The following is an 18892-nucleotide window of genomic DNA, read 5'->3' as shown; positions in this document are numbered from 1 at the left end:
TACTGAGCTAATAATAAATGAAAGTTTACTTATAATCTTTTATGCCACTAATGTCTTGGTAAATAAAATAAAAATTATTTATTTAACATTAATTCATATGCAACTCTTTTTGATTTTTAACATTTACAACTACCCTGATAAATAGATAAGTATGTCAATAAACACAAATACATAATAAGACATATTTTTCTCAAGCCATATCCCACTCCTAAACATCCTCTCTACTCAAAAATTATTATGTTTATGTTCTTTGTGTTATTTTACTCCATGTTTTGTTTTACTTTTATTTTGTCCCTTACGTTTTTTGTTTAAATTACTAATTATTTTAGGCACAATGTCTCCATCAGGGTCCGGGTCGCCACTAATGGGTTCCAATGAGGAGGAGGTTGACAACACTGATTTGGAGTATTCAGTATATCCTAGGTAAGATGACATAATATCTTATTTCTAGCTAGATTCCTGGCCATCATTATTTCCCAGAAAGGTTTTTTCAGAATAAGAAGGTATTCAGAAAGGTAGTGTTGTAGTAGGTGGGAAGAACTTGCATAAAACTTTTTAATTTGTCAGGAATAACTGCACTCTTATTATTTCTTAAAGAATTTTCATTCTGTATACACAATTGCAGAATTTAATTGAAACTGGTTTGTGTTAAGGTAAGTATGTTTATTCTCTAATATTTTCAATTATAGTTCTTTGGGCTGAATAAAATAAAGCATACTATTTACAATCCAATGAGTCAATGATTATCTTAGGTACTATAATAGTAAGTTGTTTTTGGCAGATATTCAAGTAGTTACGAATCAGTGGAGGCACTGGTGTTGGAAGCTATTAAAGAGCAGCTGCAACGCCGCGCCGCGCCCGATGCTATTGGGAAGGGCTTTCTCAAGCTTCTGTCTGCCACGTGCGGGTTCCCTGAGGTTTGTGCCAATTTCAATATCTTATCTGGATATTAAACAATTCACAATTAAGTTATGTAATATTTTTCAAAAGAAATTTTATAAACATGCGTATCCTTTCAAAAGTGTTTATCAAATATATTAAATCCACTAGATACGATTTACATAAGGTACATAAGGCCTGGAGCCAAATGCTTTATGTACATGGATAAAAAACAACAAAAATATTATATAGTAATAAAAACAAGCAATCGGCAATTTTACAAAACGCGATCTTTTATTAAACATAAAATTATGTAAAGATTTCTTTTTATTTATTATTTTGAAATTGGTGTCTAAGCATATTGGTGATGGTCTCAGATCCGCATGATAGCGGCGTCTCGCCTGGAGGCGTGGCTGCACTCGGGCAAGCTGTGGCGCGGCGCGCAGGAGCTGCTGGCGCACGTGTGCGCGAACGCGGCCGCGGCCGGCCCGCACGCGCCGCGCGACCACGAGGTGCTGGCGCAGCTCGCGCGCATGCGCCTCAAGACTAAGCCGCTGCAGGCCGCCTATCAGGCATGTCTCAGGTAATGCCGTTGCTAAATCACACCCACAGTCCATACTCTATAGTATAGTTCGCGCCAAACTGCTAGTCCGCTCCGAATATAGAAACGAGTCGTGTCGCAATAGCAAATTGTAGATATAAGCGGGAGGAAGACAGCGCGGGTCCCCCCGGCACCCGTCAGCTGCCCGCTCTCTCCCACGGGTACATAGCTGCGTTAGTGTGCCCTTACGTTACGGAATATACGTTAACTAAACCTGCGCGCAACAACTTTAGAGCGGACTAGACGTTTGACAAGAACTTTACCTTGTTTTCAACATTTGGTTAGTTTGTTAAATTGTAATAGCAATGAAAAACGCTACTGGGTTTTCATTTTAAGGGATCATACTCTTGAAACACAAAATTTTTCCATATAATCTTAAGGAATTGACGGTAAAACTTAAACTTTAAGATTGTGTATAGATGTTCAAGTATGAATGTGATCACTTCTTAGCACCAAGACAAATAATTCATGCTTGGTTGCGACTAACATTTTATGAAAAGAATCTTCATGAAAGAAAGGCATAAAATTTGAAGACACCACTGAAATTGTATTTAAGTGTCAAATTCGCGCATAAATATGAGTGGAATACATTGTAATGTACCATCTTGATATGTGATATCCCAGGGAGATGGTGTCGGACAGTCCCGCACTACTGCGCAGCGTGGTGACGCACACGATCTACAACGAGCTGTCGAACGTGCGCTCGCCCAACAACATGGCGGTGCTCGCCGCGCTCATACACGCGCAGCCACAACAGGTGCCCGCCGCCATGGCCGACACGTACCAGGTGAGATATATTAACACTGGGTAACATTACTACAATTGGAATATTGTCCTTTTTATTCATTTAATTACGTAAGCTCTGCGATAAATGTTTTAACTGTAAAAATATAATGTTGTAGATAATTTAAAGTGAAGATTATCAAAGTAACTAAGTCATATCGTTTCGAAGTAAATTTTAAATATGCATTAGGTATATTTAATAATACCCATAGAAGTTGAAATAAGGATTTGTAATGAAGTATGGAGCAGCTTTTTTCTGTGTCGTGGGAAAAGAAAGAAAGATGACCATAAGTAGCACATAAAAATGGTTGTATACAACTATGATAAAGCCATGATCGACTACATTTTTCATGTAATTTTATTTTCATTATAGCTATCATAACTGTCCTAATTGAATTAAGTGACAAGTATTCATTGAATGTATTACAGTCCACGCCAAACTTCCAGTCCGCTCTGAAGTTGTTGCTCTCAGGTGTAGTCATACAATGTGCTATGGCGACACGATTCATTTCTATATTCAGAGCGGACTAGCATTTTGGCGCGGACTATACCAGCAATATAATGTACGGTTATGGTGTGCGCAGGAGTTGTTGCTGCGCACGGAGGACTACCTGCGTCCGCTGCGCGCGCTGACCCGCGAGTGCGTGCGCGCCGCGCGCCAGGACTGCGCCGCGCTGCTGCCGCTCGCGCGCGCCCTCGCCGCGCCGCCGCCGCACGACCCGCCGCAGGAGGCAAGCGCACGCACACACAGACACTTGAGAACATGCACACATGCAACCAGGCACTCGAGAACATGCACACATGCAACCAGGCACTCGAGAACATGCACACATGCATGCCAACACATTCACAGAGACACAGAAAAGACATCCACGGACACAATAACAACTTGTGTATTGTTATGCTCATAAGTTCATAACACATAAGTATGTTCATGGCAATGCATAACATTATGATATGATATGATACTCGGAAGTCATACTGTCACTGCACCAACTGTATTATATTTTTGTACTTATTTTTCTGCTAGTAGTAGATTACTGAAACTCAGAATAACAATACTTGTAACGCGATACAGAATAGGACCTCTCCAGAATAGTTCCTCGGCGGCATCGCGCGAACAACCGGATGCTGAAAGGTCGAACTAAACCACGCCCTAAAACCTTTGTAACGCTGCACGGCGCGTTCTTTTATGGAAATCATAGTCAATCGTGTTCGAGCAACCGTTGAGTGTGCATACAAAAATTCGACTTCGATACGTTCCCGTTTAAAAGCTTGATATTCAATTAATTTATTTATGTAAATAAGTCCTGCAAAAGTGAAAAGTTTAGCTTACTTAGCTTTTAAATCAGCTGTACTTAATCCATCAGTATTTGGATGTTTTACTTAGTAGGTTGTTGGTATGACTATATTACAGTTATGCAAGTCCTATTTGTGTGTCCCAGATTCGCGAACGTGCCCTCCAGTCATTAGCCGACCTGTTCTGATTAAACCTCACGCTATTGTTGGTCGCCAGATCCGCGAGCGCGCGTTCCAGTCGCTGGCGGACCTGTTCTGCTGCTGCTGCCTGGTGACGGCGGCGCACGGCAAGCAGCAGGCGCACGCGGCCGAGCTGCGCGCCCAGCTGTGCGCGCTGCAGCAGCAGGCGCTGGGCTGGCTGCTCGACACCGCCGCGCCCGTCTACCGCCCCGCGCGGCACGACTACCAGCTCGCGCTCAACAAGGTCGATGATTGTATCTGATAGAGTTGTACTTTAGACGCTGTGGAAGCAAAAAGGAACGAATAACATTTTAAAAATTTAAAAATATACAAAACGAATGTGATAATGAATGTATCATCTATCAATAGATAAGTTTAATAGTTACTAATAACAGTGTCGTACTGTAGACGTTGTGAAAACAAAACTACGGTGCTACGGTATCGCCCTATTCTAGTCCCGCAACTACAGGGACAAGCACTGCTACACCTATTTGTGCCTATAGCAGCAATGTTAAATGCTAATATGTTTTTGTTTTGACAGATATTTTAAAGAATATTCACTTACTTGGAGCTTTTCAAATTATTTCTTACATTATACTCCTTCAAGCTACTCCTTAGCATTGAGGTTCATTAGAAATGTTCATGGGCGACAGTATCAACTTATCATGTAAAAACTTACATGCTAATTTTTTTCTTCAATTATTTTCTCAAAAAGAAACTTTTCGCCTCTCCATAGATAATGTTCGTGGAGCCGGCGGAGACGTACAGCAAGCCGGACAACTGGCCGCCGGAGTCCGAGCGCGCCGCCATCTACCGGCTGTGCACTGAAGCGCCACTGCCGCAGAACACACTGCTGAGGCTCATATTTATCGGGATTTCTAAGGTATTAGCTGAATTTGTTTTTGTTATCGGCAACATTTAAGAAAAAAAAATGAAGTTTTGATCTTTTGTTGATAATTAAATAGGATTTGAAAAGTGTTGAAAGGTGTCTGAAAAATAAACTACTCAAAACATCATTATATTTCTTTAGTATAATTTAGATGCTTAGAAACCTTTAAAAGCGAGTTGTATGCTCCATAAAAGTATACATTATATCTTTATCTTATATAATCCACTCAAATTATTTAGCTAGTCGTACATCATATTGTCATAAATATGACGTCATAAATCAAAAAGTAAAATATTTAGTTACTGCATATATTTATTTTTTAAATCAATCAAATGGATGCATTATTTTAAGTACATAGAACATTATAAGAACAATGTTGGATTAAAAACATATAATTTTCGTGTTAGGACATCCCGGTGTCTCCGACGGAGGTGTTCGAGTTGATCGAGCAGCTGGTGCGGCGGGCGTGCGCGCTGCCGCCCGAGGACTGTCCGCTGCAGGTGGACAAGCTCGAAATCGCTGACTATATCTTTCAGCTGTGCCAGTTCCACCCGCCCGACAACATCACCCTGCCGCCCGGGTGAGTAATAACACACAGTACACGTTGGGCAAGTATAGACTCACTTTTAGTCAGGTATGTAAGATCACATTATTTTATTCAAATAAGTAATGATTGCTTGTTAAGAGGAGCCGCAATTTGAGGTGAGCGCCAATTTTCCAACTTTTTCCATAGTCCTATAAATATCACATTTTTTCGTGTTGGTAATTTACGGTTATTTTCAGTAGTAACAATAACTACTTTACTACTTCGTCTTACGAGTTTGATATGACTTTTTAGTTCATATAAAATATGTGGCATTCTAATTAATTAATTAATTAATTTTGTTTTAACCCATTGAACTTAGCAAATGGAAATATAAATTTATCGAAGTATCCGTTAAGATTTTTTTTATTAATTTCCTGTCATTAGCGAAGGATTTTAGTCATTAACCGCACAGAACAGCCAAAACCTTGTGAGCTTCTAAGCGGATATCTTACGATACAATGTTTGTGTCCGCAGGTACACGCCGCCGCCGCTGGCGATCACGTCGCTGTACTGGCGCGGCTGGCTGCTGCTGACCATGCTGGCGGCGCACAACCCGCAGGGGTTCGCCGAGCGCGCCGCCGCCACATACCCCACGCTGCGCGCGCTCATCGAGTGCTGCATCACCGGGTAACACACACACATCTTCACATACACACGCATACACGCACGCACGCATATACACACACAATCATGCCGACATAAGTATTTACTTACTTTATTTATATATTTTATAGAATTAAGAAAGAATATCGAAGAATTTGTTTCTTAAGATTTAGTATGTAAAATTTATTGAAAGAAAATTGTTTTTTCTGGAAATAGTGATTTTCCTTTACTTTTGATCTTTAGTAGTTACGCTCAAATAGCGCAACATTACATGTATTTTTTCTCAAAATTAACTTGTTTGATTCCGGGTTAGGAAAATAGATTTTTTCATTATTCCTAGTTGTAGATTCAGTCATCCACATACCCTTGGAAAATTTAAAATGCGCCCTGTATAGAAAAGCATAAATAATTAAAGTCTCATTAACGTGTAATGCAGCAAGCCGTCGATAGAGTGGAGCAGCGCGGGCGCGGAGGGCGAGCGCTCGGAGGCGGAGCGCGCCGCCATCCTCACGCTGGAGACGCACCTCGCCGCCGCCAGCAACGCCAAGCTGCCCGTCACCGAGTCCTCCTCGCGGTTGCTCAGCCAGGTACATTACCTACTTATTGTAGTGCGACCACTTACAACATTATGCTGAACATACTTTGTTAAGATTAGTAGGTTTAATGTGTTTAATAAAGGCATATACAACTTAATATTAATCATCTCACATGTTTTAATTTATTTTCTGCCAGGCCAAGTCAATTGTAATGTTTTATTAATATATTAATTGTAATGTATCATTACTCATTAGGTTAATCAACAACTTAAAAATTTGTGAAGGTGGACTGTAAAAAATAAAGTATACCTTACGTTCGAATTCGGCTGTATCTAAATTAGTAGAATATTTGTTAGTAAATGACACAGACATGTATATAAATGATGACTACTACTTAGTAACATGTATTTCTAAAGGAAAAAGTTTTTTAAAAATGTTTTTAAAAACTTTTTGTTTGCATGTTCGCACATTTTTTCGTGACTTTATCTCTTATAAGTACTCGTAGCTATATGTACATTGTCGTGTGTCAGTTGAGCATGGTGGAGCCGTCGGGCCCGGCGCGGCGGCCGCCCGCGGCGGTGGTGGAGGCGCTGCAGGCGCTGAGCGGGCAGCTGCGGCTGGGCCGCCTGCTGTGCCGCCAGCCCGCGCTGCTGCTGCAGCTGGTGGAGCGCCACGGCACGCGCCGCGCCATGCCCTGGCTGCACCAGCTGCTCAGGCACGATAGGCTCGAGCTCAGGTTAGATTTTGTTGGTAGACTTTAAAAATGATTTAAGCTTTTTATCATTATCGAGTGTAGTATGATACATGTGAATTATCTGGATAGGCTCGGCGGAATCGTATGCGTTTGCAGTCTTTTCGAATAATTGAAAGGGTCAACAAAATTTGATGACTGGAAGTCGTTGATTTATTATTTTGATTGAAAACTATCTACACAAATAAATAAAATATCTGTCTGTTCTTATAAAAATTCACGGGGAGTTTTGCCGGTAGATGCACAACGTGTCTCAAGATACGTAAAACGGCACGGCATATTTTTTATGCGATAAATAAAAATATAAGTGTACTTAGATTTTTATTTGCCGTAAAATATGAATAAAATTTTAAGTATGATTATCAAGATTGCATGGCATGCCGTGCCATCAATTACGGCAACCTTTATTTCCCTTACTTCCATGTTATTTTTATTTAAAGTTAATTTTTGGATATCAATGTGTCTTCCTTCGTCTTGAGATACTTCTGTGCAATTACTAACCATTTGCTGTGTGTATTACAAAATAAAAACGTTAATGTATATCCCTAGCGTGTTGCCGGTGCAGTGCCTGTGCGAGTTCCTGTCGGCGGGCGGGGCGGGCGGCGCGGGCGGCGAGGCGGGCAAGGCGGGCGAGCTGGCGGCGCACGTGCGGCGCACGCTGCACAGCGAGCAGGGCGCGCGCGCCGTGCTGCACTACTACCTCGTGCGCCTGGCGCACGCGCACGCGCCCACGCGCGCCTCCGCCAACCGGGTACAAGACACAAAACTGTATTTGACATAGTTTAATATGATTTAGTCCTAAATTGATTTCATAGACAAATAAATAGACGTGGCACTAATGCCACATCTGTTTCTGCCTAATAATAGTAGTGTAGTGCTGCTGTGTTCCAGTTTGAAAAATATGGTAAGGGGACATAATTTTCCGTGGTGTTCCAGCTTAGTCCTCAGGTATAGCGGAGCATTTGTAACCAACCCCAGGTAGGAATATCTAATCCTATCTGGAATTGATTACAGATGTACATGAGTGGAATAGCCATTTACCATCAGGTGAACTACATGCTCATCTGCAACTCCTAGAGTATACTCCTCGAACTCATGCTTGAAATCGAAATTGATGAAAATTTTAATCCTTTTTATTTTTATTTCAGGGTTTAAAATTGGTGTTGTCAGATGATACTACTGAAATGGATTATAATGCGGAAGTGAACCCAGAGTAAGTGTCATTTACTTTATTTATTATCTTCAACCCACGAATTCAGGCCAAAGTTCATTACACTAGCTAAATGCGAATTGATAGACTGATATAAGTAATTGTAAGTAATACAATATTGAACACAAACGTTTCACATAGCAACATATAAAAGTGGCGCATGCCATCAGGTCGTGGCTGTCGCTGCTGCCGACGCTGAAGCACTGGGAGTCGCTCCGCGCGGAGACGGTGGCGCGCGTGCGGGCGGCCTGCCTCGCGGAGTGCGTGCCGGCGCACCTCGCCGCGTACTTCTGCTTCCTCGCAGACTACGTGGACGACACGCCGCTGCAGGACCACACCGACATCGTGCTCGTGAGTATACGCATACGTATCCACTGGCCCACTGCCCACTGTACAATCTGTCTTGTTTAGTAAGACGTATTCCGATTTTATATGAAAACTCCAAGATAAGCTTGGAGTTTTCATATAAATTAGTTGTGAAGCTTGATAAACTTATTTAAAACATGTGTGACACCATCGTATCGAATAGAAGATAAATGCTATTTTCTATTTTGCACGCCTCATTTAAATTTAGTCGTTAGTTCATGAAAATAATTTAGGACTAGATAAAATCTATAATCTATAATTGTAGCATCCTAATTCTGGTCCCTTTTTTTATTAATTTCTAAATATTTTAAACAAATCTTATTGCTTGGCAGGATTTGAGCCAGGTGATGATGGAGCGCACCACAGTGTGTGCGCACGCGCTACCGTCTGCAGACCGCCGCGCGCTCGACAGCACGACGCGCGCGCAACATCGTGCACTGCATGCTGTTACACGTGTATTGCACGCACATCTGCGGCAAGTACGTATGAAAAAATTATATATACGCCGTACATAATAGAGATATAAGTCACATTAATATAAACTTAAGAACATACAAATATACATACTACACAAAAACGAAACACATTGATGTCGTTAACCAGTACTAAATTAATCTGTTATTTCAATCCTCCGATTTAGGCGTTCGCTCACGAAGAGTCAGAGGAGGAGGTCGCGGGCGGCAGCGTGGCGGGGGCGGAGGGCGCGGAGGGCGAGGGCGCGGCGTGGGCGGGCGGCGAGCGCATCACGCTGCAGTGGGCCACGGGCCGCCGCTGCACGCTGCACGTGTCCGTCGCGCACACGCACCTCAAGCTGCTCTGCTACGGACCCTCCATACGTGAGTACTTTATAGCTAACGATAAGGAATAGTATTGTGGTTTCGGAACGAAACGGTTGTGTATTGTAGTGGTCTTACATTTTAAGTTTCGCATTGACTTTTTTTCGATTTGAGTTATTCGTGAAATTCAGTCACAAGTAAACATTCACTCAAAATTTGCTTTAAAAACATTAAAAATTACGAAGGAAGTAAACTTGCATGCTTGTTTCCATTATAATAACCATTTACGTTGTAATATATTTTTAAGAAGATGATCTCTAAAATAACAGTTTCATGTTGAATTACATTTCCTATTTAAGCATATTTTATTATATACTTAACAGCGATAAATCACATTCGCATCGAAATAAAGAAACATTTACAATAACATGTATCATTATTACATCTAATAATACATTTCCAATCTTGGACCAAATTTTATAAGAATGTTAATTAAGTACATCGTGTTCTCACGTTGTCCAGTGGACACAAACCAGGAGCTATACGGGTGGCTGTCGGGCGTGTGGGCGGGCGCGGAGGGCCCGGCGGCGGCGGGCGGCGACGAGCTGCTGCTGCCGGACTGGCTGCGGCTGCACCTGGTGCGCTCCGCCCGCCCCGCGCTGCTCGAGCTGGCAGTACGCGGCCTGCCCGCCCACAAGCTCGCGCTCTTCATACAGACGTTCGGTCTGCCTGTCGCTTCTATGAGGTTACCATAATTTTTTGCTATATATTTTTTTAAGATCATTTATTTTTGACGTATCAATGATCCATGCGCAATCATTATACTAGGCTGACACGTAGATCTTAAATTTCTATCAATTTTTTTTTTCATAATATTAGATTAGCAGATGAGCATGCAGTCCACCTGATAATTAGTGGCTACAGCCGCCCATTGACACCTGTAATCAATCCCAGACAAGATTAGAATCCTTTCCGCAATCGACCATAGACGTGCCGTTACCACTGAGACTAAGCTCGTAATGCCTTGAAAAAGTATGTCTTTTTTACCACACCCATCAAACCACAACACGGCAGTGTTTAAAATTGTTGTCATTACACAGATATAGGTGTGGTGGTGGTGATGCCGGAGTCGTATCACAGATAGTTCTACCACTGTTAAAGCTTCATGGAGATGGCGCTGATGGCATTGCAATATCATTTAATCATGTTTTATGCTCCAGTGCGCTTTTGGAGGCGCTGGACGCGTGCCCAGCGGGCGCTGTAGTGCGGCTGGGCGTGGAGCGCGGCTACATGGCGCAGCTGCTGCGGGTGCAGCGCGCGCGCGGCGTGCGCGGCGGACACGCCTTCGCCGCCGCGCTGCATCTGCAACTGCCGCTCCATCCGCCAGGTAACACAGTGATCCTACTCGCGGGCCCGGTGGACATGAAGAGCGACACATGTTTGCATGAATAAATAAAAAAAAAATAGTATTTCATCCACATTATAATGAGTATAAGTCTCATTTTCTTTTCTCCTTATTTATTTATGCGATCCTTATAGACTAAATAAATAAATATACAAGCATTAATTGAATCAAATGTTGTAATAGAAAATTTCTATTACTTTCTCCTTATTATTGCCCTGTTATGATATCATTGTTTTTCATGGACGTCATGACCCAATTACACAAATTCAGACTTCCGACCTTCGATCCACACGTCCCCCATTTTAACAACATGCCCCTCACTCCCCGTGCCCGTGACCGGCAGACGAGCAGCTGTTCGCGGAGGCGCCGCTGCCGCTGGAGGAGGAGGAGTGGTGGCAGGCGGGGCGCGCGCCGCGGCTGGACGCCGCCGCCGTGCCCGCGCTGCTCGGCGCCGCCTTCGACGAGCGCGCGACTATGCGGGACGATGTCGATGTTGCCGTCACGCATCTTAATGCGGTTCGTTTTGTAGCTTGCAGTCTTTTTATGATATGAATTAATGGATACTCAATTACCTACTAGCTGACTTGCAATATTTATAGAATTCATTTGGTTGAGTGCGCACAAAAACTATTATACGAACTGATTTTTCTAGCCTTATTTTAATAAGATAATACATCGAACTATATCCAAATGTGATTTAAGTTCCTTTATTTTACTGAAGAACATTTTTTTTTATCTGTAAAACCAAAGATATAACAAGATGTTGCTAGTTTTTGTATTAACTGAATAGGAAAGTCAGAATCTCTTTAACACAAGGGTAAATAGACTTCTTATAGTAAATCTTATATTTAAAACTGCGTCACTGTTTGCTATCAAAAGAAATTGCAATAAAATTTTGAACTCTATTCAATAAAAATAAGTATTACATATTTCTTTTTTTTAATAAAGCTGGATACATGAGCGGAGTTACAAGCGATACTTATTTTTGTAACGGACGTAGTCAGCAATCTAATCATCATTTCCCCTGCAGATGATAGCGTCGGAGGCGGCTATGGGCGGCGGGCCGTGCACGGCGGCGGCGCTGGGCTTCCTGCGCGGCGCGGCGCTGGCGGGGCTGGCGCGCCGCGCCGCCGTGGCCGCGCCGCTGCTGCGCACGCTGCTGCACGCGCGCCCGCCCGCGCTCGCTGAGGTACTAGTACATTCCACCTCGCTTATGGAATACGTGTACTTTTTAATTTTTAATGTAGGTCTGTTTGTCTGTGTGCGTGTATGTCAAGGCATATGTGTGGATCTGTATTTACATTTTATAACTCATTTTATCTATCCACTATTTAGGGGAAACTATGTACAGAGACATCGAGCAAGTAAGAACGAATTTTATGTCTCGTATTTAGAAACAAAAAAAACTTCGAACATAATGGTATGTTTAGCCGTAAATTAAATGTGACAGTTATTAGTTTTCATAGGTTATATTCAAATAATATAAGGGTAAATTACAACTAGTTGTCCATGTTACTCCGTTACTGTTTCGTAGTTGTATAATTTTTGGTATTTTACAGTATTGGTGTATTATTTTCGGTATTTTAAGTACGAACCGAAAATAATTAGGTAAATCAATGACTCAACGGCTTAAAAATGAAAGAAAAAAAAACTTAGAAAAATACAAAATGATAATACATACTAAATTATTGCACAGATAGTCACAAGAAGGTGTGACATAGGTTTCATAAGAACTTATCTTCGATAGGTAGTTTGCGCCAGTGTGAGAGTACAGTGTGTGACTTCGTGTGTCGGTGCAGGTGGCGCTGGGTCTGCTGTCGCAGTGCAAGCTGGCGCGCGGGCCGGTGGCGGAGGCGCTGCGCGTGGCGGCGCGCGGCGGCCTGGGCGCGCGCCGCCCCGCCGCGCTGCCCGCGCTGCCGCTGCCCGCCGCCAAGGAGCAGCTCGTCGCCGGTAACACGACACACATTTAACCTAACTAGCCACGGTGCTTGGTGTCTGTAACACCAAGGGCCAAGACGACCCCAAACCATAAGCAAATTGTGAAGGCGTTAATATAACCTTTGTGTTTACCACCACCACATCTATTTGTGTTGAATAACCGCAGCGGTGTTCAGCGTTGCTGAGTTCTAGCTTGAAAGAGATATATTTTTTCAAGGCATTTCAACTTAATCCTCCAGAGTGTCAATACGTAAGGTACTGCGGTTGATTATAGATTACCACAGGGGACAGTGACCACTCAACCCTCCTACGCGCTAGCGGTTTATCAGAGAATCTAATCGCGCGGCTAGCCGCTATTCCAGTTTAACTCGTAATTTAAATGAAATTACAATATATTTCATCAAATTTGTATATTTTCCATATAGCAATGGAAGCAGCAACCCCCAGTACACTGGAAGCAATCGGCAACCGCATCATAGAGACGCAGGACACGCAAGTGGTAGTGGAGGCCATTACGCAACTGTTGGAGAACAACCAGGACGGACGTTATGAGGTATGACTTACTTTGTTCAGAAATAATTTATTGGAGAATTATTTGTTTGCTTCGTATGTAATATGAATACAGATCACTATCATCTGACTTAAAAAAATGTGTTAGATAGGTCGACCGAAGTTTCCTTGTTTCTGGTGACGACCTGGCGAATGAGTTGGCGGCTAGTTTGCACAAAGATTAAGTTTTTAATGTCTTACAGAAAGACAACGCATTTTGAGAACTATGTCTCACACGGCTACTTTAGATCATATATTTTTTTATGTTAATATAGTTATAACATGAGCTACAACAATTTTGATGTCGCAGGTGAAGCGCGAGGTGGAGGAGGAGGGCTTGCGGGCGCTGGGCGCGCACGTGCTGTCGCGGCGCGGCCTGGGCTGCGGCCTGCTGCTGGACTGGCTGGCCGAGCTGCACCGCGAGACGCTCGGCAACCAGGTACACATTTCTTATAATGTAGAGATAGCAACGAGTGTGCAGTGAGTCTGATGCTAAGTGGAATGAACTCCTGATAAGATTAGATCCCTATTTGAGGTCCACCACAGATACACAACACTAATACCTATGAAGATTAAGTTGGAATGCCTCGGAATAGTATGTCTTTTACCACAACTTTCAAACTAAACCACAGCTACGCTAACACTGCGTTATCCCTTATCTTGTTGCTGTTATAAAAAATACTTTTGCAACTAAATAAAATCTTTGTATTTTTTAGGGTTTCTGTAATTTATTTAATTCCATATCGGACAAATTTTCCTAAATCTGTTTTGTAAAGAAATCCTGTTAAAAATATATATTACAATCTCATCGATCTAAACAGTGTTTTATAAAGTGTGTAATGGTCCGTGTTGTGCAGATGCGGCTGATGTTCATGGCGGGCGGCGCGGCGTGGCGGCCGCTGCTGGTGACGCTGCTGGCGCACCGCGCGTCCTGGCGCACGCTGCACGCCTGCCTCTCCGCGCTGCTGCAGCCCAACGGGTACACATCACTTATACTTTTAATTAATATACATTTAATAATGATATTAATACGGGGTGTTTTATAAAAGGGGAAATTATTAAAGTGGGGGAAAGTCATAAATAATTGAAAATTCACATGTATGTTAATGAGTTGTGTAATAGTAAACTTCGCATTTGATAAATGTAAAAATCTATAATCTTCTTCAATTATTACGCAGGATCCAACAAAGTTCATCAGAATCATACCATTTGATTTTATATTTACTTAGAATTATGTTTATCTTTTTTTTCAAACATACGTTGTCTGCGAGTATTCTTTCGACATCATCATATGGAACATTTATTAGAAATTAAATTATATTCCTTTAATCCATGTGTAAACGTGATCATACAACATTTTTCGGCAGCGGTTGGGAGGCGCGCGCGGTGCTGGACCTGGCGGAGACGCTGGCGGGCAGCGAGCGCACGTGGCAGGGCCGCGACCGCGCCGCGCACCTGCACCACCCCAGCGACGACGCGCTGCGCCTCACGCACCAGCAGGTACACTCCGCGCCAAACTACTAGTCCAGCAAATTGTAGGTATATAAGCGGGACGAAGGCAGCGCGGGGCTTCTCCGGCACCCCCCCGCTGCCCGGTCTGGCCCACGGATACATAGCTGCGTTTGTGTGCGCTCACTGCTTCTACTACAGAGCGGACTAGAAGTTTGGCGCGGACTATACTAAACTGAAAGCATAATTTTGCAAATTGTAGCATTTTTTTTGAACATCAATGTTTTACGCATCAAGTAAACTTTTGCACGTTTCTATTGTAAGAAAACAATGTGTCTTTGCAGCTGGACGTGCTGATAAGCTACGTGGGCGCGGAGGCGTACAGCGCGGAGCGCGGCGCGGGGCTGGAGGCGGCGCGGCGCTGCGTGGAGGCGCGGCTGCCGCTGCTGCTGCGCTGCTGCAGCGCGCCGCACTCGCTGCTCGCCGCCGCGCTCGCCGCCTCCCGCACGCATCCGCTGCTGCTGCTGCTGCTGTATATGAAGGTAGGCTTTATGAGCCTTTTTTTTTTTTTGTTTACGAGGGGGAAACCTTCAAAAGGTACCCAGTGTCGTGGGAGCGACGTAGGGTTATGTGGGATTCTTACCGCACTAAAACCCCCCCGGTGGCCGTCCTCGGCGCTGCGTAGAGGGCTCCGGGATCTCCAAAGGAACGCAACCGGAGCCCTCTTAGCGCGTTGCCCCGTCGGGCTCCGCCCAGGTGAGCTTGGCGATCGCCACACCGTCTGGTGCATACGACGGTATGCGACCACACATACCGCCGTCCTTCCCGGGGCCGCTGGCTGGGCGGTTCGAGCTCCCACTCTTGCCACCCGCAACCCCGGAAGCCCCCTTTTAGTCGCCTCTTACGACAGGCAGGGGATACCGTAGCCCTATTCTGGTCCCGAAACTACAGGGACAGGCTTTATGAGCCTACACAATGTTTATGGGATGTTTTAGATAAAGTGGGGCTTGGATATTCGGAAGGTCATAAAGTTTGTTGCAGCTTATTATACTTAAAAAATCCTTTTTACTATTCTACAATTCTTTTGTTATATATTTTTTATTATTGAATAAAATGATTTATTGTTTATAGTTGTGAATACACATCTAAATGCCATGTAAAGAAATTTAAAGAAAAAGTTTATAAATATAATTAATATTAACGAAAAAAAAAGATATTTTTGTGGATTTTATGCATTTATGATTACCTTTTGATTTATTTTTCTACTAAACCTGTCTGAGCCACCGGGACACATTAAACCAAATTCTTTCCCTTCCAATTCCCAGAGAAACCCTGTGTTCCGTAGAGATATTAATGATTTTCTGAAAATTTTTCGAAGTCATAAGATAGATCCTAAAGATAGATAGGTCCTAACATCTTAAAAACTTAGGAAATAACAAGCAAATTAATAGAGTATGTTGTGTGTGTGCAGGTGCCGAAGGTGCTGCAGCTGGTGCGCGAGAGCGGCGCGCGCGTGGGCAGCGCGCCGGCGCTGGGCGGCGCCGAGCTGCGCGGGGCGGCGCGCGCCTCCACCAGCGCCACGGACCGCGTGTCGCACGCGCTGCTCACCGCGCTCGCCGCCGCGCCGCCCGTGCACTCCAAGGAGCACACGCAACGGTGAGACGGGAACGCTGGTGCTCATTATGCATAAACTTTTTTGACGATAAATTAAATTGAATTGAAATTTAATCAAAACAATGGGAACAATAAAAAGTGCAACATTTTAGGAAGGAAAGATAATTGTGAATTTATGAGTATGAATTGGAACTATAGTATTTAAATCAATAGTAATGACTATTAATCTATTACCATGTAATTTGTTTCAATAAATAATGTAACCCAAAATAACAACTTCTCAAAGGTGTATACCCTAAGCCTACTAATTCGGTTTTTTTTTTTATATATTGCAAATATACACAACTTACAACAAAATATAAGCAATATGTAATGCCCTGAGAGGGCGTCGCCAAATTCTAGAGGCGTTAGTATTCTCGATTGATGGGTCCGAAGGTTGGATCTTAATTGAACCTTTGATTTTTGAAATTGGTTTTGTATAAGAAATTAATTATAACTTGCTTTAACGGAAGGAAAGATAAAACCGTGAAGCTATCTGCTTAAATCTAACATTAACATAAAACATTAAAAAAAATCTAAAGGTATGTGAAGTCGATACCTACACTTGGTGTGCGGGACGACGCGAACAGCTGACTCAAGATTCGACGTAATTATAAGTTTGAAATTGTTTACTTAATTTATAGTTAATAATAGTTCATAAGTTGTAATAAAGACTTCATTATTCGTAACACACGATCAGCTGATTAATATTGTATAGTTCAATGGCCGACGCTAAACAGCTGACTCCAACTCGATCAGCTGATCATAGCAGTAAGACGTAGTTACGTAAACAGCTGATAGTTTTTAATGTAATTTATTGATGTTTTTATTATGTTTGAATAGTGTTTTACTTATGTTTTATTGTTAATAGTATATAATAGAATTTAATAGAATAGGGAAAATAGATAATAGTTTAAGTTTTGTAAATGTATTAAAATAAATATTTCGTAATAGTTTATAGGGCATAGATATAGGTGTCATTTATAATAGGTTTTGCAATAGTTTAGGTTTTAATAGAAGTTTAAATAGAAATATGTAAATTCCTAAACAAACTAAATAGATTATTATTATTATTATTGTGAATCGTCGATTCAAGGCCACAGTTTGAACAGGTTCGTACAGGTCCGTACAGGTTTAGACATAGAATAACGGGAAATAGTTGTAATTGGCCAAAAGGCCTATATCCCTGCCTAAACCTGCTTCTAGTTGTGGTACTTGAGTCGGGGATATAAATAGGCCAGATTTTCAAATTTTCATTCAGTACTGGCAACAGACCTATGGAACAAACAGGAATAAAAGGAACAAGAACAAACAAGGAATTTCAATTCTTCCAACCCAGCAATTATAGTAATGTGCCCCTGCACATTTAATGGTCCTTCGAAAGCCGAATATTGAAGAAATTGAAGAATAGTAAGTAATATTATCGTTCCAATTGTCATTTTTGTGTATTAGCAAGAAGAATGCCGATCACACGCTCCGTGGGAAAAGAACGCCGAGACTCGACGGAAACGAAGCCCTCCTCGTCTGACGCGACCACTGGGACCTCCGCTACGGGCACAACAGAAACGTCGGCCACGGGAACCACCGCGACCGACACTACTGGGGGAACCTCCGCTACAGACACGTCCGTCACGACGAAGGGTACAGTAGCGTCAGTGGCCACTGGCACCACGATGGCCAGGCCGGCTGCGACCATTTTCAAGAATCCCGTCGAGCTCACCGCCAGTACTGATTCACCGACAGTAATACAGAAGCCTTCAGAAGCACATAGTCAGCATGGTTCGCGCGCTCCGAGTCGACGCGCCGGATCCACGCGTTCAAGGTCAAAGGCTTACAAGGTAGCCAAGGCCAAAGAAGAGCTTATACGTCTGCAAGTGGAACTTGCAACAGCACGCCTCGCCGTTATAGAAGCAGAAGACGACGATGACGACGTCTCCGAGTACTCAAAAACAGAAGCCGACACCAGGGTCGACGACTGGTTGGAACAGCAAGCGCAACCGAGGCTAGCCATAGCCGACGAGCCGCACCTACCTCTCCGCGAAATAGAAACAGAAATAGAAGCCATCACGGAAGAGACAAGGCCGGTTCAGCAGAATAATAGTACAGCGCACCATACCCAACCAGATCCGCGAGTACATACAACGGCGGGAGCTCAAGCACCGGCGGGAGTCCACGCGCAGCCAGACTTCTCTCAACTTACGTCAGCGATAACACAGGCCATCAAAGCTAGCCAGCGGTCCTCAAAGTTTGTTGAATTACCGACTTTTAACGGTAATTATCAGGACTGGCTACCTTTTAGAGCAGCATATATGGAAACAGAAGAGTCTTTTTCAATAGTAGAAAATATTAATAGGTTAAGAAGACATCTAATAGGAAGAGCTAAGGAAGCGGTTGAAAGCTTATTGATCACCAACGCGCACCCATCCGATGTTATGAAGA

General features: G+C 43.1%; 1 protein-coding gene across 1 annotated transcript in view; it reads left to right on the top strand.

The window, feature by feature from the left end:
* Window positions 1-18892, top strand: part of IntS1 (integrator complex subunit 1) — a 34426-nt gene that overhangs the window by 1932 nt on the left and 13602 nt on the right. Inside the window, exons 5-31 of the mRNA XM_073073526.1 lie at window positions 330-423; window positions 782-917; window positions 1257-1462; window positions 2105-2267; window positions 2848-2994; window positions 3780-3986; window positions 4479-4625; window positions 5039-5211; window positions 5692-5844; window positions 6257-6407; window positions 6887-7092; window positions 7657-7858; window positions 8256-8320; window positions 8488-8668; window positions 9016-9162; window positions 9324-9519; window positions 9982-10204; window positions 10680-10846; window positions 11208-11380; window positions 11895-12053; window positions 12664-12814; window positions 13228-13355; window positions 13662-13790; window positions 14209-14330; window positions 14719-14851; window positions 15145-15342; window positions 16272-16456. Coding sequence (XP_072929627.1) covers window positions 330-423; window positions 782-917; window positions 1257-1462; window positions 2105-2267; window positions 2848-2994; window positions 3780-3986; window positions 4479-4625; window positions 5039-5211; window positions 5692-5844; window positions 6257-6407; window positions 6887-7092; window positions 7657-7858; window positions 8256-8320; window positions 8488-8668; window positions 9016-9162; window positions 9324-9519; window positions 9982-10204; window positions 10680-10846; window positions 11208-11380; window positions 11895-12053; window positions 12664-12814; window positions 13228-13355; window positions 13662-13790; window positions 14209-14330; window positions 14719-14851; window positions 15145-15342; window positions 16272-16456 — 4342 coding nt within the window. The remainder of the gene's footprint in view (window positions 1-329; window positions 424-781; window positions 918-1256; window positions 1463-2104; window positions 2268-2847; window positions 2995-3779; window positions 3987-4478; window positions 4626-5038; window positions 5212-5691; window positions 5845-6256; window positions 6408-6886; window positions 7093-7656; window positions 7859-8255; window positions 8321-8487; window positions 8669-9015; window positions 9163-9323; window positions 9520-9981; window positions 10205-10679; window positions 10847-11207; window positions 11381-11894; window positions 12054-12663; window positions 12815-13227; window positions 13356-13661; window positions 13791-14208; window positions 14331-14718; window positions 14852-15144; window positions 15343-16271; window positions 16457-18892) is intronic.

This window comes from Epargyreus clarus, unplaced genomic scaffold, assembly GCF_041222505.1.
Source record: "Epargyreus clarus isolate Ecla_fem2 unplaced genomic scaffold, WU_Ecla_fem_2.2 ptg000006l, whole genome shotgun sequence".
Lineage (NCBI taxonomy): Eukaryota > Metazoa > Arthropoda > Insecta > Lepidoptera > Hesperiidae > Epargyreus > Epargyreus clarus.
Note: the sequence above shows the minus strand (reverse complement) of the source record. Positions and strands in the feature narration are given on the sequence as shown.